The sequence below is a fragment of the Elephantulus edwardii genome, unplaced genomic scaffold, assembly GCF_000299155.1.
Source record: "Elephantulus edwardii isolate Elephantulus edwardi_28Jun2011 unplaced genomic scaffold, EleEdw1.0 scaffold00216, whole genome shotgun sequence".
Lineage (NCBI taxonomy): Eukaryota > Metazoa > Chordata > Mammalia > Macroscelidea > Macroscelididae > Elephantulus > Elephantulus edwardii.
The window spans coordinates 999298-1023724 of NW_006399966.1; the positions used below are offsets into that span (position 1 = coordinate 999298).

Consider the following 24427-nt stretch of genomic DNA (forward strand, 5'->3'; position numbering starts at 1 on the left):
CTCTTTTTCTTTTGTGCAGGTGACAGCAACGAGCACCCCCTGTTCTGTGTTGAATATTCCCCTTACTGCACCATCTTTGCTTTCTCCCCTGCCATGCAGCCCCCTAACGATTACTGCTGCCTTTTGCTGCCAATAGTACCACCCATCCCCAGAGCGTCTCAGAGCCGTCCACCGTCCCTCCCTCTGGTTTCCATTCCCTCCTTCACTTGCCCTCCTCCCTCCACCCCGGGCCCTGTGCCCCGGTCCCCAGCAGCCCTGTGCTACTTCCCCGTCTCTAGCCCCACTCCTACAGAGACCCCTGTGCTGTGCCTGCCTGGCCCCAGAAGGCCCAGTAAGATTTACCTTGTATGGTAAGCAGGAGAGCCAGGGAGAAAGGGACCCCAGGCTTTCAGCAGGGGAGTGGAAGGGAGGGCAACCAGAGGGTGATATCATGCACGGAACCAGGAGGTGTGGTGTACAGGGAAGCAGGAAGACGAGACAGCTACCACTACTTCACTCAAGTTCTACCTTCTAACGCAAAAGGAGTGAACGGCCAATAAAATCCCATCAGCTCTTGAGACTCATTTGATTTCTTAACTACTGTGTCTGGCACACTTGGGAACAAGCCTGTCAGTATCAGGCCAGGCTTGTGTGTGATCATACCCTTGGCTGTGTGAATATGGACCCAGAGGGTCGCCCGCTAGGGGGGTGCCAGGGGTAGGTCATTCTGAAAGCGCTCACTGGAACTGAAAACCCATCCAGAACCACCCAGAGGAGGGAGGAGTGAAAGGCTCCATGGATGTTTACATTCCTTTCTCTGCCTACTTATTAGGACTACATTTCCTAAAATCAAAAATCCCACCCACCTCCTGGGTTCCAAACTAAAACATATTTATGGTACGTAATTATGCTTCAATTAAGATCTCCTCTGGGTATGTGAGACAACAAACATTTCCAGCACACTCAAATAAGCAGATCGACATGGCCTGTTATTTGTGCTGCCTATTACACCAAGGCAACATCAGTCCTTGCGATTAAGCTTTAATTCTTCCCACGGTCCAAACGAAGCAATACATCTCTCTCAAAAGACATGTCTTAGATGGAAGATTGATGGCACCTCCTAAGCACACCGGATCTAGTGGCATGAGAGGGAGGTAGAGGTTCAGGCATTTTCTTTTCCTCTTTTTTTCTACTTGCTTATCAAGAACTCTGCATGTTAGTGAGAAAAAGGGGGTAGGGAGAGAGAGAAAGAAAGACTGGTAAGGTGAGGAATTGAACTACATTTAGGTGAAGGACATTAACATGGACAGTTAGATGGACCTCTTTCATTGTCACACTGACAGGGTCTGGTGTTTTACATAAATATGTCTACCTTGCCCTTGGTCAAATTAATAGCTGTATGGTCAGTCATAATCTCAGCATTGTCAAGTGGATTTGAAGCAGATTCTTTTTTATCTAAGCCACTGTTTGGTTCCTTCTTTGCTGGTGGCCTCAGATACTGGAAGAAGGCATGGATTTTATGTTGCCCAAAGAAAATCAACAAAAAATAAAAACCAGTTGCCGTTGACAATGCATGGAAGCTACTTGTGCATAGAATGAAACTGTTCCATAGGATTTGGAGGGCTGTGACCGTTCCCCAGAGTACCTTTGTATGGATTCGAACTGCCAACATTTTGGTCTATAGAGTAATTGATTGTGCCACCCAAAGACTAAGCAAACCAAGTCTTCTCAGAAGGTACTAATCGCTCTTCCGAATGTTGAGTTACCTGGCAATGAGATTCTTGAGCACAAGTCACCCCTTTCTGTGAAGCAGATAGGTTGTCCTGTTACTGAAAGAGGAAGTTCTATTTTATCTTGGCCTTTCTGGAGATTGTTGGAACATGCCATGGTGAAGACCTCGCTAAAGAAGATGTCAAAGGTCTGGAGTTTGGTTCATTTTGGAGTGTGGGTGATGAATTTGGCATAGAAATTGTATGGTGAAAAGGTTTAAATGCAGATACATAGAGACGTACAAGCTATGCAGTGTAGGGACACCTTATTGGCTAATGAGATTGCAGGTGGAGAATAAAGAATATTTCGCAAGAGTTTACTTTCCATAGAATTTAGAGGTTAGCACAGGCAAGAAGTCAACCGTGAAACCAAATTAGATTATAATGTTTAAGGTCAGGACAAAAACGTCTTACTCATCTTTGTGAACCCTCAAATTATTGCATAGCAAAGGCATGCAGGTATTTGTTGAACAAATTATAATAAAAAGGGTTGCTATTTGCCTTTTGGATTTCAACTAAAGGGAGATGAAAGAGAGACTCAACAAGAACTACAGAGGAATGAAGCCTGCTGAAAAAAGTTGTTCTCCACTTGTGAGGACTATGTAACAGTCAGTTTCTGGACAAATTCACTTCTCTCATAAGAATCACTTCAGACTTTTTGTTGTTGTTGTTGTTATTACTATTTTTATCCCAATGTTGTTTAAAGCAGTAATTGCCCCTTTTTAGTAGTTAATATGTACCAGATACCAGTTGGACCATTTAGGTGTGTTATTGCTAACCTCTGCAGTAACATAGAAAGGTAAGACTCAATATTCCCATTTTACAGTTACAGAAACTGAGATTCACCCTGCCTAAGCTTGGAGAATCCTGCCTGTACAATAATAGTGATTTAATCACTCTCAGACTCTGGTAAAACAATCTTGGTCCTTTGCTTTTGTTGCTTTAGTTTGCAGAAATTAGATCAGAGAAGAAATAGAAATTAATTTGGAAATAATTTAAGAGGTCTGATGCCTTGGAAAAAGAGCAGCTTTTTAACAAGAAAGCAAATAAAAGAATCTCTTAATCCATCTTGGATTTTTAAAATATATATTGTTGTTGGTGTTGTTATGTGCCGTCGAGTCGCCTGCAACTCATAGCGACCCTATGTACAACGGCCCTGAACTCCGCTCTGTCCTGTGCCAATCGCACTGTCTCTGACACTCCCATCCCAATTATTCCAGTCACTGAATCAATCCACCTCATAGAGGGCCTTCCTCTCCTGCGCTGTACAACAAAAGAATTGCTTTAGTTTTGGAATTATTCATAGTTTCAGATGAATGCAAGTTCTCAAAACCTTCCAATATGTCACAGGGCAATTAATGTTTGGCTTGCACAATGCTACATATTGTGAAGAACTCACACTGGGTTTCAGATTTTCCCATATTTAAGTCTATATTCTAGCTGGAGACATAGGACAGATACACATTTTGAAATTTTAGGGCCTTTGACCACTATAAAGACCATATGAATGATGATAGTAAAGGTTCTAGCCAAAGTAGAGTGAGAGACAACTTGGTGGACAAAACTAAAAACAGTCCTCTGGCTGGTACAGACTAGAAGAAAGGTTCTCTGTGGGGAAAGATTGCTCCCCATGAAGGTATGTAGGCGAGCTGAGGTAGGCAAGACTATGAACAATGTTGTTGTGGTCGTTAAGTGTTGAGTCGAGTACAACTCATAGCGACTCAATGAACAAAAGATCTAAACCCTGTTCTGTATCGCTGTTTCTCTAATGTTCCTAGAGTTTCCAAGGCCTGTTTAGGAAGTGGATGCCAATCCTGCTGCCAAGCCTGTCTTAATCTGGTAGTTCTACTAAACTCTGTCCACCATGGGTAACAATTATGGCATTATGAAAAATGTACAGAACATTTAATTGTGCTCATATAAAATCTATACTTAGATCAAGAAGCTGTTGTACAAATGGAACAAGGGAATTAGAATCAGAAAGGATGTGCACCAGGGTTGTGTCTTTTCTCCATACCTATTCAAACTGTATGCTGAACAAATAATCCATGGAACCAGGACTCTATGAAAAATAAGTGGCATCAGAATCAGGGGAAGACTCATCAACAACCCACACTATGCAGATGGTACAGTCTTGCTTGCTGAAAGTGAGGAGAACTTGAAGCATTTGTTGCAGAAGATTAAAAGTTACAGCCTTCAATGTAGATTGCATTTCAACATCAAGAAGACAAAGGTTCTTACCACAGGGCCAATATGTAACATCATGATAGATGGAGAGGGAATGAAACTGTTAATGGTTTTATCTTACTAGGATCTACAATCAATCCTTGGTACCAGAGCAGTCAGGAGATCAGAAGACATGGGATTGGGCAAGGTTGCTTTCAGGGACCTCTCCAAAATACTGCAGAGCAATACTGTTTGTTATGACTAAGACGTGTCTGATTCAAGCCACAGTCTTTTCAGTCACTTGCTATGCATCTGAAAGCTTGACAAAGAATAACATGACAGAAGAAGAAGAATGGATGCCTTTGAGTGGTGTTGGAGAAGATTGCTGAATACCCCATGTGCTGAATGAAAGAATGAAAAAGTCTGTCTTAGAAAAAGTACAGCCAGAGTCTTCATTGGAGGCAAGGATGGTAAAGCTTCATGTATCATTCTTTGGATGTGTTGCTAGGAGAGGCTATTTCTTGAAAAGGCGTATGGTGATTAGAAAGATGGAGAAAGAAAGGAAGACTCTCAGTGAGGTGGGTTGACAAGGTGACTGCAGCAGTGGGCTCAAGTGTATCAGATGGTGAGTGAGGATGACACAGCATAGGGCACAATTCACATCATAGGTTAACTGCTCAGCAGCACCTAACAAGAGTCTTCCTGGGAATCAAAGTGCAATCATTTTAACCAGGACTTCTGGTCCAGATCTTGACTTGGGTCCCAGATTTGACCAGAGCCCTAATCCAACCCCATGTTTTATCCTGCCCGTGTGTCATCCCGAACAAGTCAGAATCCTTTTCCTTTCTCCTCTTCCAGCCATAGTAAAAGAGACAGGCAGTTAGAACTAGAGAGTTGGAAATAGCATCAGGAAGTTTTTCCATGTGTCAGATGGGAAGGATATTTGAGGAATAAAATTCTTGGTCCTGAGAGAGTGATTTATCTCTTCATAAAAAGTACTTGATCTGCTCTCTCATTCTTCTCTCAGGTTCAGTCAGAGGATTCATGTCTAACCACCACCCTGTACCCTCCAAAGCTTATTTCCTCATTTCCTAAAGAACTTCACTCCCCTCTCTTCTTGGCTAGTCACACGCGTAACTTCAATGGGTTCTACCAACTTGCCTTAAGGTAGGGCTAACACACTGCCATTCCCATAGTCTTTGTAAATTTCCTGTAAAACTAATCCTGATGTCATAGTCTTAGAATTGCACAGCTAACTCAGAGGCCATGCCTCTCTAGAGGTTCAAATTCACCAACTTCTACATGGGTGAAAAATTGGGCAATCACCTCTTAAGTACTTCCCACTGGAAGGCCCGCTATGAGTCAGTTCCAATTTGATGGCAAGGAGTGGAGTTGTGCTGAATCTTTCCCTGGGGTCTATCAAGAGAAGTACATGGTGCATAATCGTTCTATTATGTTTCCTGAGATGCCAAGTAGAACTTTTACCCCTTTCTTGAACTTGAGTAGAAATCATTTATACAGTGACAACTTTCACTCTGGGACATAAATCTAGTTGTCTCCTCGTGCCAAGAATGGTGACTTTCCAATACATAACAAAAATCCTTCCCAGATTTACCCGTGTTGCCTCTTGATTGCATCTATTTGTGAACTTTATAAACTCATTCCAAAAGAGTTGAGTCAGGCACATGCTCTTGGGGTCCAGACAGTCACAAATTCACTGCTTGTGAACCCAGAATTTGTGTGGCAATGTGTGGATTTGATGGAAACTCTTTCTCCACACTCTTGGATACTCCCACTTAATACATGTGAAGAAGAAACTTGATATTGTTCATTAGCAACCTGATTACATACCTGGTTAAATATAATTAACCTAATTCACTCTGGTGGCCTAATGGTAAGAATCTGTGCTGCAACCCCACAGGAAAGTGGTTCAAATCCACCAGCTGCTGCACAGGAGAAGGATGGCAATCTCCTCCTGTGAGATTAACTGCCTCTGAAAACCCGCTGAAGGGTCAGCTGTGGGTCAGTTCTGACTCCATCGTACACAACAACCACCACCTAATTATCAACCTAATACAAATTGTGCAAAAAAATTATTAATCATTAGGGGCACAATCCACAGTAGCTCTTCAGCTGTTGTCCTCTGAGTGAATCATCTCAGCATGGTTGTGGATAGCATCTTGGCAAGAAGTTGTATGGTCCCCAGTGCTTGGGACTGTTCTCTCAGACCATGTTAGTTGTTAATAAAGGACCTTTGGACATCAACAGATCCAAACTATGTTGTGACTCAAACTTGGATGAGCTCTGTAGGGGGAGCAGGACTGTGAATCTGAGCTGTAGAGGACTTTAGACAGTATCACAAACAGACCCATCCCAACACTATGGGCTAAAAACTAGAGACTTCTTAGCAAAAGAAAGGACTCTTGCAGACTCTCTCTCTAGTGAGATGTCATACTCATGACAAAAGCAGTCCTGTGACCACCCTATTGCCCAGTGCTTTATGGGCACAGCCCTCCCATCATCCCTGTGAAGTAGGCACCATTATTTCCATGTAACAGATGAGAACCTGAGGCTTCCAGAGGCGAAACCATTTGCTCCAGCTCAGCCAGCTTTGTATCCAGCTCTTCTCTGACTCCAAGGACAATTCATTCATTCTCTCAGCTGCCTCCTTTGCTGGGCCCTTTGAGCAGTCTTTGTAGAGAAGATGTTTCCCTGTAAAAATGAGTTATTGAAAAGATTTTGCACCTTCCAGCTGCCCAGGCACCCCAGATTTTATCAAGGAAGAGGAGGCCAAACCTGGGGAGACTGACAGTCAGCCCAGAAATGCAGAGCGCAGGAGCATCTGAAGACCACAGCAGACAGAAATTGCAGCTGCCAATGAAGGTGTTGCCCCTCAGGGGAGCAGGTAAGGATTCGCGGGTCACACATCTTGGTCCTCAGAGAGGACGCCTGACTGCTGCTTATACCTGGTGAATACTTGATGCTTTCTATGTGTGTGCTTTTACATGAAGAGTGTGCCTTAAAATGAAACACTTTAAAAGGTTTAGAAGCAAACTCTGACCTATTTTCCTTCTTCAAGACAAGGCTGATGGATCATTTGTCTTGGTTTCTCATTGCCAAGGCTCAATACTTCCCAATTTTTTTTTTTCTCAAAAACTTGTAAGTCCAATTTAGGGCCATATTTGGTATTGATACCTTATAATTCTCATCAGTATACACATTTGGGCTCTAAATACCTATTGTGTACGGGGTTCTCCTAAATTCTGGCCTGTGTTACACAGTCATTTTGCTTAGTTTTCTGACCTTTTCTGCCCAAACTGTTTTCCCTGATTTGGGATCTATTACCAGATCTGACTTTCATTTCCTATTTAAACTTTGGGGACCCTTCTCTTGTCTTAAGGCTCCATAACACTACTATTTCCACAGTGCTGTTACAAAAACAACAAAAAAATAGTATGTGAGTGTTAAGACAAATATTACTATTTCATACTGTTAAATTGAAAGAAATACCTCTTGTAAAAAGTTGTTGTTGTTGTTGTGTGCCGTCGAGTCGCTTGTGACTCATAGCAACCCTATGTACAACATCCCTAAACTCTGCTCTGTCCTGTGCCAATCACACCGTCTCCAATACACCCATCCCCATTACCCCAGTCACTGAATCAATCCACCTCATAGTGGGCCTTCCCCTTCTGCACTGTCCCTCCACCCTACCAAGCATGATGTCCCTCTCCAAGGATCTGTCCCTCTTTGCAACATGTCCAAAGTATGTTAGACGGAGCCTTAGAATCCTTGCCTCCAAGGAGCAGCCCAGTTTGACCCTTTCCAGGATGAATCTGTTTGTTTTCCTTGCAGTCCATGGTACTCTCAATACTCTTCTCCAGCACCACAACTCAAAGGCATCAATTCTCCTTCTATCCTCCTTAGTCATTGTCCAACTCTCTGATGCATAACAGATGATAGCAAAGACCATGGCCTGTATCAGACGCACCTTAATCTCCAAGGAGACACCATTGCTCTTCAGTACTTTGGAGAGGCCCCTAACAGCAGACTTTCCCATGGCAATACATCTTCTAATTTCCTGGCTACTGGTGCCGAGAGTGTTGACTGTGGAGCAAAGCAAACTGAAGCTGTGAACAATCTCAATCTCTTCACCATCCATCCTGATGCTGCCAATTGGTCCAGTGGTGAGAATCTTTGTCTTCTTGACATTGAGCCTCAATCCATATTGGAGGCTGCAGTTCTTGACCCTCTGCAGCAAGTGCTTCAAAAGTAGATTAAGATAAAGAGGGTGAATAATAGGTGAGATTTGAAACTTTGGCACTGTATTTGGATACCTTTTCTCCTGTATACCTGAGCTGATCTAATCTGATCATAAATAATTTGGATGAAACGTTCAAATCTAATAAATACCATCTTCTCATGTAGTGGAAAAAAGTGGGGGTGGGGGAGAAAGACTAATTAAGAAAACAACAACAACACACACCAGAAGTTTGTTTTTCTCTCTCATCCCAGCATCAGTACAGCAGTGTGCAGATTTGAGTAAACGTTGGGGAGGGGGGTGTCCTCCAAAGAGAGTATTTGAACACTCGGTGGTGGGTGGCATGGAGGACGTGAAGAGACAGCTATGGGAGAGGTCTCACCTGGCCACAGTTTCCTCTGTTGCCCAGAGGGGAAAATAGATGTTCCTGAGCAGCAGAGATCTTCATAGACAAGAAATAATATCAAAACAAATATATGTTTTCTTTCAAAACAATGGATACCCCTTTTGAAAGCCTTCCTGTTCATCATAGTCCATGCTGCTCTGCTAACCATGTTTCCCTCCCCTGGGGTAGGGGAACAAGACCCTGAGGAGTTCCCTTCAGGACTCAAGGAAAGTGATGCTTTTATATACCCCAGCATAGACTTGTTCTCTCTTCTGAAGGAAATCACTGAGTATCACACTTGTTACCAAATGAACATAGCAGCTTTTATTTTAAAATAAGAAACAGATAGAGTAGATATTTACATAGGAGAACATGGTAGAATTTAGTTGGCTTGGCATTTAGGGCCAATTAGAGCATTTTTAAATCTGTAGCGACTAGACACCCGCCGTGGCCCCCGTTCTCTAACGGCTCCTGTCAAGAGCAGCTCTGGTAAATGCAGTGTTGTGCACTCTGGGCTGCCATCGTCTTATCCCCGTAAAGATTTACAGCCCAACAGAGTGTCACTGTGAGGTGGAACTCCCTTGATAGCAGATTGTTTTGTTTTGTTGTTTTTGTGTGTTTGTTTTGTTTTTGGGGTTTTTTTTCTAGTCAGAAAGGTTATGAACCCTGACTTCAGTTCTAATTCCTTCTCCTGGTGATGGTGGAAAAGTAGGTAGTCAAGTAGTTGCCCCCATCTTAAAATGAGGATAATGATATCTGTGTGACGACATTGTTAAAATAACTAAGTGGAATCACGGACAGTCCAGCACCAGCTACTCAGCCACTGTTAGTTTCTTCCCAGCCATCTCCCCAACAACCCTTGAGGAATTCTCATTTGGATAGTGAGGTCCCTCGGCATGAGAAGTCCCTGGGCCCACAGGTCTCATCTAATCCTCCTTATTCACCCAGAAGACATCTCCCATTACCCTGGAATACTCTTAGGATTTGTCCAAATTTTCCACCATCTCCAGGGCTTCCTTTATCCACAAGTTATTTCCTTACCAAACTCTGACTAGTTTTTTTTTTTCTCTCATATTTGGGAGTGGTTTCCATAGAGTAGGAGTCAGGTATTTTAATCATGGCAGAGGGAGATTTAAAGCAGGTGTGACAAATAATATGTAGAAACCTCTTACAGATCAAGAAGAAAATTGCAAATACCTAGTAGAAAAATAGGAAAGGGGTGTAATGGACAATTTTACAGAAGAAGGGATTCAGTTGACAAATATTTGGGGGAAATGTCAACTTTATTAATAATAAGTATAAATTTACATGAGATACTACTCATGTCCTACTAAGTTTGCTATAGTTTTAAAAACAACGTTTTCACTATTTTAATACTTAAAATTTAATAATTTAAAATTTTTAATATTTTAATGCCAATAATTCAAAACAAGCCCAGCCCACTCCTGTTGATTCCAATTCAGTGATCTTATATAAGACAAAGTAGGACTGCCACATAGGTTGACAAGGCTTTTTTGCATTTTTTTATTTATGATTTTTTAAATGCAACATATATATTTTTTTAAATTTATTGTTTTGTATGTACCGTCAAATTGGATCTGGCAGGCGCAGGAGGAAATTGCCCTTCTTCTTCAGCAGAGGATCTGGTGGATTCGAACCGTGTACCTCTGGGATTGCAGTGCAACTTCTTGCCACTAGGCCACCAGAGCTCCCTTCTACATATATATTTTTTACAGCATATTCTTTCCATTTAATTTTTCCCCATTCATTCATTGTTGTACATTTTCCTCCCTTCCCAGCCCTCTCCCCAGTTCATTTTTATCTGTGAAAAGAAAAAAAATTTCTTCCATTTTTGTACAATGCCCCCCCAAGTCCACAGTCCACTTTACTATGCATTTCTTTATCTGTGATCTTATCATGAAAATAATTCCTAATCCTATATTCCTTTTAAACCGTTCTCTCCTTCATCCCATTTTCTTAGATTCCTACCCATCCCAGTATCACTCTCATTTTATAACAATGGCCCTACACAATATTTGTCCTTTTGTGACTGAGATATTTCACTCAGAATAATGGCCTCGAGGGCCACCCATTTTGTATAATATTTCATGAGCTCCTTGTTTTTCAGTGCTGCGTAATATTCCATTGTGTGACTATACCACAGCTTCATTCATTTGTTGATGGGCACTTGGGTTGTGCCATCAAGTCACCTGTGACTTAAAGTCACCCTATGTACAACAGGTCTGTATTCTGCCCTGTCCTGAGCCAGTCTTACTAATTCCAACACACCAACCCCCATTGCCCCAGTTACTGTATCAATTAATTTCATCCAAGGTTCTCCTCTCCTGCGCTGTCTCTCCACCCTTCCGAGTATGATGTCCTTCCCTATGGACCAGTCTTTCCTGGCCATGTGCCCAAAGTATGTGAGACAGAGCTTCAAAATCCTCATCTCCATGGAGAAACTTGGTTTCACCCTCTCTAAGACAGACTTAATTGTTTTCTTGGCAGTCCATGGTATGTTCAAGACTCTTCTCCAGCACAACAATTCAAAGGCATCAATTCTTATGTCATCCTTAGTCATTGTCCAACTCTCTGAAGCGTAACAAGTAATTGCAAAGACCATGGTCTGGATCATGGATCATAATTTATCTAGCTTTCCCCCCTATTGTTGGGCATTCGGGTTGTGTTAAACTACATTGTGTCATAAATATCCTTGGCTATTCAATCTTGTCCTACATGTCTTATTTTTTTAAAACAAATTTGTAGAAATGGCTGGATCAAAAAGGATGAAATTTCTGAAGTTTAGAACTTTCCAAAGTTCAAAAGATTTTAACTCATGTTGCCAAGTTATTTTCAAACAAATTTCAATGTGCTAGGAAGATATGAAAACATCCTTCTTATAACTTTGTCATTGACCATCCAGATGGTCTGTGTTTCATTGTCTCTGCAAAGGCATTTGACTGGGTGGATCACAACAAATTGTGACTAACCTTGAGAAGAATGGGAATCCCAGAACTCTTGATTGTGCTCATGAAGAACCTAAGCTTGGACCAGGGGGCAATTGTCAGAACAAGGAAGTCATGATCAGGAAAGGTGTACACCAGTGATGTATCCTATCCCCATACTTTTTTCAATCTATATGCAGAATGGATCATCTGGGAGGCTGGACTTTAGGAGGAGGAATGTGGCATCAAGATTGGAGGAAGACTCATCAACAACCTGCATTATGCAGATGTCATAACCTTGCTGGTTGAAACTGAAGAGGACCTGAGACATTTTCTGCAGAGGGTCAAAGACTGTAGCCTTCAATATGGATTGAAGTTCAACATCAAGAAAACAAAGATTCTCACCAATGGGCCAATTTCCAGCACCATGATAGATGGTGAAGAGATTAAGATGGTTAATAGCTTCAGTTTGCGTGATTCTACAATCATCACTCTTGGTACCAGCAGCCAGGAAATTAAAAGATTAATTGCTTTGGGAAAGTCTACTCTCAGGGAGTTCTCTAGAGTACTGAAAAGCAATAAGGTCAGTCTAGAGACAAAGATGTGCCTGATCCAAGCCATGGTCTTAGCAATTATTTGCTATGCATCAGAAAGCTGGACAATTACCAAAGATGATAGAAGAAGAATGGATACCTTTGAGTTGTGGTGCTGGAAAAGAGTCTTGAACATACCATGGACTGCTAAGAGAACAAACAGGTTCATCTTGGAGAGTTTGAAACCAGGCTGCTCCTTGGAGTCAAGGATTTTGAAGCTCCATCTGTCATACTTTGGGCATGTCACCAGAAGGGACCAATTCTTGGAGAAGGACACCTTGCTTGAAAGGGTGGAGGGACAATGCAAGAGAGGAAGACTCTGGATGAGATGAGTTGACTCAGTGACTGAGATAATGGGAGTAGGCATGTCAAAGATTATTAAATTGGCTCAAGATAGATCAGTGTTCAGAGATATTGTACATAGGGTAACCATAAGTCTCAAGTGATTTGAAGGCACATAACAACAACAAGGTAATGCTCATAGTAAGAAGTTTAAGGAAATAAAACAAGATAATAAGGTTGTTTTATTTGTACACAGATATCTCAATTTTATTTTTAGAAGAACTGTATCTCCAGGTAAGAGTTGTTATATAACCTTTATCTTAAGATAAAAGACACAATGCAGAGGCCCTTAGAGAACGGGCAGGTATGACAGATGTAATACACAATGGTGGTGGTAGGGCCTCTGGTTGACCCCAACATGTATACTCCACCTTAAGACATTTGATTCACTTATAAATGCTGAGCCAAAGTGCAACTGCAGGATGAAAATAGTTATCTTGAGTTTTCAATTTACCCCTAAATTCCAAAACAATAGTAATGGTCATTTGAGTTTTTATTGTGTGTGACTTTTATTTTCTTCTTTATCCTCATCTCCAAATGTTCTAAAGTGAGCATTGTTGTTGTTGTTAGATGCCTCGAGTCAACTCCAGTTTATGGGGACCCTGTGTACAACAGATCTATCCCTTGTGCCATTCTCACAAACCCCACAATTGTCATTGTCCATTGCTGTGGTTACTGTCTCAACCGGCCCATCTTATTGTGCATCTTCCTTTCCTTCTCTGACCCTCCACCTTTTCAAGCGTGATGCTTGTTCTTTTCCAGGGACTGACACCCTCCCCTACCCCACCTCTTGCCAACCTCTTGCCAATGTGCCTAGGGTACTTTTATGATTAGACAGAGCAGAAAAGCTAAAAGTAAATGCATCTTGGAATGCAGGAAATTCTTGTTCAAACACATAACAAAGTGCAGAGTAAAACCCAGAGACTCAGCACAGATGGCTGCTTGCTCTGCTTCATTTCTGCACCCAAATCCCCAGGCGGTGGTGGGCTTTCCAGCCCTGGGCAGGGCCTCAGCAGGCAGTCAGCATCCTTAAGCCTGCTCCAGGAATAACATGTCCCAGGTGTATCAACTAGAGTGTTTTTTCCCAGCCCTAGAGATACTGAAATCGGCTCCCTATTCAATAGACACAAGAAATAGGGATGGAGGAGCATAAACATAGAATAACACAGTCTGTCACCTTTAGGAACACACACACCGGAGGCTCTGACAGAATGTTGTAGGAGGATGACAGCTCTGATGACAAGAAGGGTGGGGACTTGTGTCCTGAGACCTTTGGCCATCTGCAGGAGCTGCAGCAAGAGCCTGCCCCTTTTCCTGCCCCAGAGGGCCAGTGTCACTTGATGATGGTCAGTGGCATCTGTGACATGAACATCTGATTTCTGCTGGGTTTCTAGTTTCCGTTTGCAGCCTCAGCTGGTTCTTTTGCCTCTTACATGACTCCAGTTTGCATGGGCACAAGGTTGGATGAACTTGGCTTGGAGGAATAAGGCAGCTCTACACCACCCAGTGAGGGGTGGTGATAGCATGTGTTCAGTGAATGACCAGAAGGTCCAGTCTCCAGCTAGACTACTCTCTAGTCTTTGAGACCAGTTATCAAATTCAAAACAAAAAGGTGTCAACCAGAGCTTCCAACTCCTCCATTCTCATTTTTCTCTCTCAGGAAAAAAGAAAGGAGAATTCAATTTATCCCAAGGAGACATTGTTTCTTCAAAATGTGGGCCAGCCCACTCCAGGGGAGGGGGCACCCTAGCTTTCCCCGTGTACATGCACAGCCATGTGCTCCGAGCATCCTTGAACTGCTGATACATCTCTTCCTGTGAGTTATAAAACCCATAAGGTGCCTGGTAGGAGAGCTTCTGTGATTTATAGAAGAGCTGATGAGTAAAGATTCACACTGTGTCTCTGAGTGTCCCATGCAGTTAACAATAAAAGAGGCTTACAGAGTATTAGGACATTAGAGATTCATGCAGGGCTCCCCCACGAGGCACCTCATTACTGCGAGTCGGGATTGACCCGGCCCTTTGCTGAGCCAGACACTCGGAGGGTTTACACTTCACCAGCCTGAGTGGTTTGCACACAGACCTTCCCAGGCCCCATGGAGTCCTGTCCACTCCAAAGGCAAACTGCTTTAGAAGCACAATGACAAAGGACAGCAGAGCCTCAACAGACTTGGAAGAACAGCAGAGGGAAGAGGAAGGCAGATGTCAGGAGCGAGTAAAGGCAAGTGGAATCAGAGAAGTACTACTTCTGGGTTTTATCCACATTGAGAAGGTGAGAAAGACCTTCAGTAATAACACACACATACACATGCACATGCACATACACACACACATACACACATACACATTGTGAATTAGATGTATTTTTATTTTTCACAAGGAAATTGGAGATTCCGTTTCACTAATCTTGCAGGGTAGTGATTAAAAGTATTCTAGTCTGAAGCAGGCCTGTGATCCTATGTTCACTCCATCACTTACTAGAAATATGATCTTGGACAAGTTACTTGACCTCCCTAAACTTTGATTCCATCAGTTATAATACGGTATGAGTTGCAATACTTAAGGATACTATGGGCAGAATATTGAATGGTCCAGAAAGCAGCAAAAGACGATGGAAGGAGTACACAAAGTCACTGTAACAAAAAGAACTGGCTGACACAGAAGTAGTTCATGAAACAACATATGTTTAAGAGGCAATGATGATGGAGGAAGCTCAAGTTGCACTGAAGGAATTGGCAAAAAACAAGACCCCAGGAATTGATGGAATATCAATTGACATAGTTCAACAAACAGATGCAGCCCTGAAGTGCTCACCAAGAAATCTGGAGGACAAACACTTGGCCAACTGACTGGATGAGATCCATATTTACTCCTATTTTTTTTTTAAAAAGTGATCTAAACAGAGTATAGAAATTATAGAATTATATCACTAATATCACATGCAGGCAAAATCCTGCTGAAGATTATCCAAAATCAACTGTAACAGTACATTGACAGAGAACTACCGGAAATACAAGCAGGGTTTAAAAGAGATCATGACACTAGTAACATTATCACCAATATCAGATGGATCTTGGCTGAAAGAAGAAAGTACAAGAGGGATGTCTATCTGTGTTTCATTGACTATGCAAAGGCATTTGACTGTGTGGACCGCAAATTGTGTCTAACCTTGAGAAGGGTGGGAATCCTAGAACACCTGATTGTACTCATGCAAAACCTGTACTTGGACCAGGAGACAGTCATCAGAACAGAGCAAGGAAACACTGCATGGTTCAAAACCAGAAAAGGAGTATGCCAGGTATGTGTCCTGTCTCCATATCTTTTCAATATATATGCAGAACAGATAATTCAAAAGGCTGGACTTTATGAGGAGGAATGTGGCATCAGGATTGGAGGAAGACTCATCAACAACCTGTATTATGGAAATGATACAGCCTTATCTTAGCTAAAACTGAGGAGATCCTGAAGCATTTGCTGCAGAGGATCAAGGACTGTAGTTTGCAAAATGGATTAAAGCTCAACATTAAGAAAGCAAAGATTCTCACTACTGGGCCCATTGCTAGCACCGTGATATATGGAGAGGAGATTGAGATTGTTACCAATTTCAGCTTGCTCACTTCCACAATTAACACTCTTGGCACCAGCAGTGAAGAAATCAAAAGATTAATTGCATTAGAAAAATCTGCTGTCAGGGCCCTCTCCAGAGTGCTGAAGAGCAAGGTTGTCAATCTAGAAATCTAGAGACTAAGTTGCTCCTGATCCACGCCATGGTCTTTGTAGTTATTTGCTATACATCAAAGAGCTAAACAATGACAAAGACAGAAGAATTTATGCCTTTGAATGGAATTGAACATACCATGGACCATCAAGAGGACAAACAGGTCTGTCCTGGAGGGTGAAACCAAGTTCCTCCTTGGAGGCAAGGATTTTGAGACTCTGTCTTACATACTTTGGACATGTAGCTATGAGGGTATCAGTCTTTGGAGAAGGGTCGAGGGACAGCGCAGGAGAGGAAAACGCTGCATGAGGTGGATTCGCACAATAACTGGGGTGGTAGATGTGTCAGAGGCAGTGAGGCTGAGGATAGAGCAGGGGTCAGAGCTATTGTGCATCAGGTTGCTATAGTAGTTGACTCAACAGCACACAACAATAACAACAGTGCCATCTATTTCCTTGGGTTGTGAGACCTAAATCATGGATGCTATGCAGTTTTGAGCAAGTTGTGTTTTTCTGTGTCATGGAGTCAAAACCAACCCCAGCTGATTCTCCAGCAGGTTTTCAGAGGCAGGAAATAGCAGTGAAGGAGTTTGTCCATCCTGCTTCCATGGAGCAGCTGGTGGATTCAAACCACTTGCCTTTGGGATTGCAGCACCACTTCCTACCACTAGGCCAGAAGATCTCCCTTTTGAGCAAGTGGTTTCACCAATTGTGGGAGATTCCTCTCTACTCACTTGAATATTTTCTTCTTCTCTCTACGTCTTCTCCTATTTTAGATTACATAGGGAGCTCTGGTGGCTTAGTGGCAAGAAGTTGTACTGTAATCCCAAAGGCATGTGGTTCAAGGCCACCAGCTGCTCCACAGGAGAAGGATAGGCATTCTCCTCCCTTGTGATTAACTGCCTCTGAAAACCCGCTGGCGGGTCAGCTACGGGTCAGCCCTGACTCTGCAGTGCACAGACAACAACAGGAGTGGAGCATAGTGTGTTATAACCAGATGTTACAAATTGACCAGGAGCTTGTGACAAAGAAGGTCGCTTTGGTGCTGTGGTTGAGAGCTTGCCTGCTAACTAAGATCCAGGGAGCTTAGGTGGCTCTGTGGTAGGGAGTTGCACTGCCAACCTGAAGGCAGACAGTTCAAATCTACCAGCTGCTTTGAGGGAGAAGGATGGACAGTCTCCTCCCATGAAATTTACTGTCTCCGAAAACCCCCTGGAAGGTTAGCTGTGCGTCAGTTCTGACTCAAAGGTATACAACAATAACAACTACCAAGTTCAGCAGTTCGCGACCACCAGCTGTTTCACTGGAACAGTGAGCTTCTTTAAAGATTTACAGCCTTGGAAACCCCGTGGGACAGTTCTTTTCTGTCCTGTTGAGTCACTGCGAGTCATAATCAACTTAATGACAGTGGGTTAGTGAGGAAGAAGAGGTAATGATTGCATGAGGGATTAAGCATTTTCATTTGCACTAAATGATAACAATGAACAAAATGGTTCATGTCCTTGCTCGTTAGCTTCACGACCTTCTCTCTAATGTCTGATGACTGAGCTTTTCTTAAATCTTTTCTAAAGCTGTGTGTGTAGCAGTGGTGTCATAAACGTATAGGGAATGAATTTGGATGCGAAAACACTGGCGGTCTTTTTAGGAGTCATTCCTGGGGTGCTCATTTTCCTGGCTAATAAGTAGTAGAGTGAAAACCAGTGGTTAGGGATAGATTTACCCACTGGTGATCCCAAACTGTTTACCAGCTCTCACTGGCCTGAGACTGGACCAGTCTGAGTGGGGATTCCAGAGAAATAATCAATATCCTTAAAGTCACCTCAAATTTCCCCAGGGCCACCCTAAACCACACAGGGATACAAAGAAGTTAGAAGCAGTAAAAATTATGTAGAACTGTTTAAAAAGAATAGATGATTAGTTATTATTTGCATGACAACAGTTCAGAGTAAGAGCTGCATAGTAAAGTGGGCTGGGGTGGGGGGTAGGGAATTGTACAATAATGAAAGAATTTTTTTTCCAAAGAGAAAAGCGAACTGGGTGTGGGGGTAGGCAGGGAGGAAAATGTGCAACAATGTATGAATGGAAATCCAAGTTATCATTAAACTTTCATTAACATCTCAATTAAAAAAACAAGTAAAAAAAAATTACGTAGACTATACTGAAGTGTCTCTTAGAATCCCAGCCATTTGGACAACACAGTTTCAAATCCAGTTCTTGTTTGTTGCCTTAAGAGACTCTCACCTTTGGTGTTAGAAGTCTTTCAGTCCAGGAGTGCCTACACTAAAAATAGTAAACTTATTTTTTCTCAATGCAGATCCAGTAGGCCCAATGTGGGCAAATGACACTACGCTAAAGAGACCAGTTAGAGACAGAAGAAACTTAGTCCCGTGCTCTCAGCTGATGCTAAATGAGTACATTTCTGGAAGAACCAACAAAGGCAACAGGAGACCCCTTTCCCAGATGGAGCCACATTCAGCTCTGCCCCGTACGTTCCAAAGCACAGATAGTCCTCGAGTATTGAGGGGGTCCATGGGGCCGCCAATAACATCCACTACCATGAGAGGACAAAGAAGGGCCCCATTTAGATTCAGAGATGAAGATTTTTATTCCATCATTTCATCAAACTCTGGAGGAGAAAGTTATGACACTGAAGAGGAAACCCACGTGGAGGAAGAACTTCTGTCGGTGGGTATGCACCCACCACGTTCTCCTTCCATTCATAAGCGAAGTCGATTTCTTGAGACATTGGCCACTCACTCCAAAAATAAAACTTTGGAAGAAGACTCTGAAAATTGCAGAGCTAATTCTTTCAGCAGAAGTGAGCTTAGTCATGGCTCATTAAAGGCAAGCAATGCAGGGCAGCCTGTGACAGAGCAACCTTCTGTTGGGCTAAGGATGTTCCAAGACTCTGGGTTGCATGATGGGGAATCTGTGAAAGAGACTGACAGTGGTGGCAGTGAAAACAAGGCCAAGTCCGTCCATTCGGGGGACATCAAATCTGAGCCCAGCCAAGAGGATGATCTCAATGCTGAAAATGAACCTAAAGATTGTACTTCTGTGGCCAGTAGGCCTCGTACCCATTGTTATGAAAGGGATTGGCAAGACTTTTTAAATAATCCTGGACACTCGTTTAACCGTCTTCCTTCTAGTAGACAAACAGCTTTGAGATCATCAGCGAATTCAGCTTATACCACTCCAGGATCATTAATGTGTTCTGCTGTAAGAGACTTGTCAATGGCGTCATCTTCAATTCACAGTTCGAACTCAGAGGGAAACTCACGATTTCATATTCGTCGACCACTCTCCCCCATTCGAAACAGGCACCTCTTGGCCAGAGCTGAAGACCTCAGTGATTTTCCAGTAAACAATACCCGTGCGTTTTGTGTCAGGGAAGCAGAAGATAATACCTTAACAAGCCAACCTCAAGGGGCTCCATTATCTTCTGGAGATTCTTTACTAAATCCTCAAGGTGTCTTGTCCTCAGAGGATTCTTCCTCTGTATCAGAATCAGAAATGAGCCTGCAAGACCAGCTTCCTGTGCCTGGGCCCCTTCAAGAAAACATAGCTTTGACATTCTTTCCTGTGTCTGCTTTACCAAATCCAAACATTGGTGAGCCTAGAATGGCAGTTTCCCGTTTCCTAGATGAAAAGAAAGACGCTACGATAAAGGCAGACCCTGAAAATCTCAAGAAATTGCAAGAAAGGTAAGGAGTTGTCATTTTTTTTTGAGTTGTCATTTTTATATAAAATATAACTGTTTTCATAAATGGGGATCTCAGGTGGCCTACTGGCGAGGGAGTTGTGCTGCCAGCCCAAAGGCACAGGGTTTGAATCCACCAGCTGCTCTTCCAGAGAAAGATGGGCAACCTAACTCAACAGCAATGAGAGAGCTATTTACAGCCTCTGAAAACCTACTGGAAGGTCAGCTAAGAGTCCCTTCCAACTCAATAGCAAGTGTTGAGTTGAGTCAGTATATTTAAAGGCGGGGCACTGATGGAGTAATCCATGGAGAGTTATATTTTTAAACCTAAATCCATGGCTCTCTGGAGATTCAAAACCACCAGCTGCTCTGCAGGAGAAGAATGGGCAAACCTCTTCTGTGTGGTTCCAACTCCATAGCCAAATCTCCATAAAAGAGAGAGCTTTAGAAATTTATGAATATGAAATATCTTTTAAAATATATTCTCATTTTTATCAGTGCTTTCAACAGAGACTCAAGGGAATTTTAAATCATAAACAGACCCTGTTTGGGAAACCCTGGTAGCATAGTAGTTTAAAAATTCAGTTGCTAACCAGAAGACTGGTGGTTTGAATCCAGCGGCTGATCCAAGGTAGAAAGATGATGCAGTCGGCTTCTGTGAAGATTTATAGTCTTGGAAACCCTGTGAGGCTATGAAATACTGCTGCCCTATCCTGCAGGGTTGCTATGCATTGAACTTGACCCAGTGAGAGTGAGAATGATGGTGGTAATTTGATCTTCTAATAATTTCTTGTTTGGGGAAAATAGTCTCTACTTTGTTGATATTAAAATATCTTACATGTGTTTATACATATATTTGTGTATGCCTCAGTGTTCCTCCTCAATTTCTTAAATACACCCCAAATATTTTTTTCTATAATCCCACAAATTGAAGAAAATCAAGTTTGCTAGGTGAAAGGGTTTCTGACAATTGCATACAGCTTGTTCACCAGCAATTAAGAACCAAGATTTTTTTTTTAACGAAAAGGTTGCTAACTCCCCAAAGCACGAACCATTCAGCACTTGAAGTTCACAGCTCTCCCCCATGAGACTAAGCGCAAATCCAACCAACAGTTCTAGAATTTGAACCTTCCAAACTAAAAGGCCAATCCCTAACAGTTACCATAGTTACCTTGGTTTTCTGAAGGGCTGTTCCAGGGTAACTTCTGCTTCCATTTTCTGTGCTCTTCCTCATGCACGAAAGAAAAAGAAATAAAATCTTTGTTGGGTGTGTTTTTTAATTGCCTTTTTCTTTGCTTTTTCCTTTCTTGTGTGATAATCTGGGGATATTTCACAGCTATGAAACTTGTCACTTTTTAAAGCCATCAGTAAACAGCATGTAAGGGTTCCACTTTTGTGTGTGTGTGCTTAGCATGCACAGATCACAGTTTATCGATCTGGAAATTGATTCTTTGAATACAAGCTCTCTTAATTTATGTTCATATGGTGTATTTATAGCATTGATTTCCATGTTGACATTCGTTTGTACATGAGAAACGTCCATTAATTCAAAATGTGAGTAGGATGGGAGAGAAATATGCATAAAAACTGAACACTCCTCTTATCTTTTATTCAACTCCAATAATTAAGTCATTTTCTAGTTAAAAGTACCTTTAAGAATGTTTGCCCATATTAAACGAGCTACCAGAAGACCAATTAATGGTTTAGGGCCAAATTCCCCATCATTATCTCCCTGCTCCATAACTTATATCCTCAGCCAGCTTTCCAGGAGTCCAGATGTCTATGTACTAATACATGTTGTGGTGGTGGTGTTATTAAGTGCCGTCGAGTTGTAGGTGATGCATAGCGACCCGATGAACAAAAGCCCTAGGCACTTGTCTAACTTTCATCCTTTCTCCAGGTTTATAGGGTTTCCAGAGACAAGTATTTTGGAAGTGGATGCCACTCCTGCTTCCAAGCTTGTTCTAATCTAGTGACGCCTAGAAAAAGAATTTCTTTTAAAATGTGTTCCCTTCTAGGCATGTTAATACATTAACAACTATTATCTGTATACTTCTTTGTTTACCAGACACACTCTTTTGTGTCTATAATCAACTGTATTCTTTTTTTATTATTTCAAACATTTTCATTTTGTTGTTGTTGTTAGATGCCAACACCTAAGGCAACTATGACACACAGCCACCTTTTGGATGAAGATCTGAGCCCTAGCCTGTCCTTATCATCTCTGCCACACTGCAGTCATGGTGTCAGTCCATCTCGTGGTGGGTCTTTCCCTCCTTCACTGACCCTCTACTTTTCCAAGCATTATGTCCTTTTCCAAGGACTGCTCCGCCTTGCAACATGCTCAAAGTATGTAAGATAAAGGTTTACCATCCCTCTCTCAAAGAAGCACCCTGGGTGCACTCTCTCCAAGACATATTTGTTCTCTTGGCATTCCATGAGATAAACAGTACTCTTCTCCAGCACCGCAGCTCAAAGGCATCAATCTTCTTCAGTCATCTTTATTTACTGTCTAACAAAGAAAGTAATTGATGAGACCACAGCTTTGATCAGGCACATCTTAGTCTTTCCATTGACATCCTTGCTTGCCAGCACTTTTGAGAGATCCCTAACTGCAGACTCCCAGTGCAACATGTTGTTTATTGTGTATTTTGTTTTTTGGGGGGTTGTTGTGTTGTTGTTGTTTTTTTTAATTGCTGGTACTAAGGTTGTTGATTATGGATCCAGGTCAGATGAGATGACTGACAGTTTCTATCTTTTCATCATCTATCATGATATTGCCTATTGGGCCCAGTGATAAAGATTTCTGTTTTCTTTTTGCATTTTTATTTCTTTTTTTCACTGTTGCACATTTTCTTCCGTCCCTCCCCTAGCTTCCTCCCCAGTGCATCCTTTTTTGCGATATATGCAATGCCTTATCATATATTGCTTTCAGACAGTTCTTTCCCTCATCTGTTCTAATGCAGTGTCCATTATCCACTCTTCTCCCATTCTCTCCCCAACACCCCATGTCTGTCCTATTTTATAACAGCAGTGTTGTGCAGTATTGGCCCTCCTGTGGCTGAGTTATTTCACTCAGCATAATGTCCTCCAGGCTTCCCCATGTTGTGTGATGTTTTATGAGTTCATTGTTTTTCAGTGCTGTGCAATATTCCATTGTGTGAATGTACCATAAATTTTTCCTGTCTGTTCATTTGTTGATGGGCACTTTGGTTGATTCCATCTCTTTGCTTTTATGAATACTGCAGCAATAAACATGGGAGTGCATAGGATTCATGCTTTCTTGAGGTTGAAATGTTTGTTGTTGTTTGTTATGTGCCATCAAGTTGCTCATGTCTCATAGCGACCCTATGTACAGTAGCTCTGAACCCCACTCTATCCTGTGCCAACCTTATTGTCTCTGAAGTTGAGATGTAGAGAATATTAAAAATGTGAAAATAAAAGAAACATCACCTATAACTTTACTGTCCAGAAACAAGCACTGTTATAAACCTTGTTTCTTTCTTTCTTTGCATATAATTGTCAATATTTGCAAGCATTGGCCCATGTTGTTTCACGATAGGCTTTATTTTAATATTTCAAGTCCATTTCTCAACATCACTTATATTCTTCAAAGAATTTACCTTCATTTAGTTACTTTAGTATGAAATATTCCATGTATTCAAATAAATATGTAGCATGCTCATTTGGTTGATTTTTATTTCTTTTGATTCATGGTGACTCCATGTGTACTGAGTTGAGTCTTCAAAACTGTGACCTTTTGGAAGTAGATTGCCAGGCCTGTCTGCCAAGGCACCTCTAGGTGAGTTTGAACCACCAACCTTTCTGCTAACAGTCAAGCACTTAATGGTTTCTCCACCTGTTACTCTGTAGACACTTTAAAAGAGTGTAAAAAAGAAACTGGACACTCCTACACCCATCCTCTAGCTAAACAGAATATTCCTGATGAGCCCCTTCACCTCTCAGAAATTCTCTGCCAGAAGATCAGCCTGTACATCCTTTCTCATTTCTAGGCTTTGTTTTGGTGGGGTTTTTTTGCTTTATGGCTTTACCATATTCACTTTATTTTCCCCAGAAATAACAGGCCCACATAGATAACCCTGCTAACACATATACTGGGCAGCATAGTTGTGCAGTTGGCTAAAAGTTATAACATGTGCATTAAATACGTTAAAATGTGTGTGTATGCATTCATTAATACTTGTTAACATGTTTATGTTGCATTTTAACATGTGGAGCAGTTTGGTCCTTATGCAAAAACTGGTAATGAATGGAAATGGAGGGTGGTTACATCATATCACTCATTATATCATTATATAACTGCCAGAAAACATCATTACATAACAGCCAAACCAAAGAGTCAACCAGCCAAGTTGATTCAAACCTTCACCGTCACAGACAGTTACTCTCACCTCACATCTCAGCATTTGCCAGGCGTACATCAGAAATAGGCAAAATAGTCAGACAAAAGGTTCTTTTACTATGAGATATCATCTCACCCCAGTCAGAATAGCAAAATTTAACAGAACAGCAAGCAACAAATGCTGGCGAGGTTGTGGAGAAACTGGAACCCT

General features: G+C 41.9%; 1 protein-coding gene across 1 annotated transcript in view; it reads left to right on the forward strand.

Annotated features, from left to right (window-relative positions):
- MARCH10 (membrane-associated ring finger (C3HC4) 10, E3 ubiquitin protein ligase) overlaps positions 1–24427 on the forward strand; it is a 113069-nt gene that overhangs the window by 55520 nt on the left and 33122 nt on the right. The window contains exons 4-5 of the mRNA XM_006897798.1: positions 6667–6819; positions 18468–19857. Coding sequence (XP_006897860.1) covers positions 6667–6819; positions 18468–19857 — 1543 coding nt within the window. The remainder of the gene's footprint in view (positions 1–6666; positions 6820–18467; positions 19858–24427) is intronic.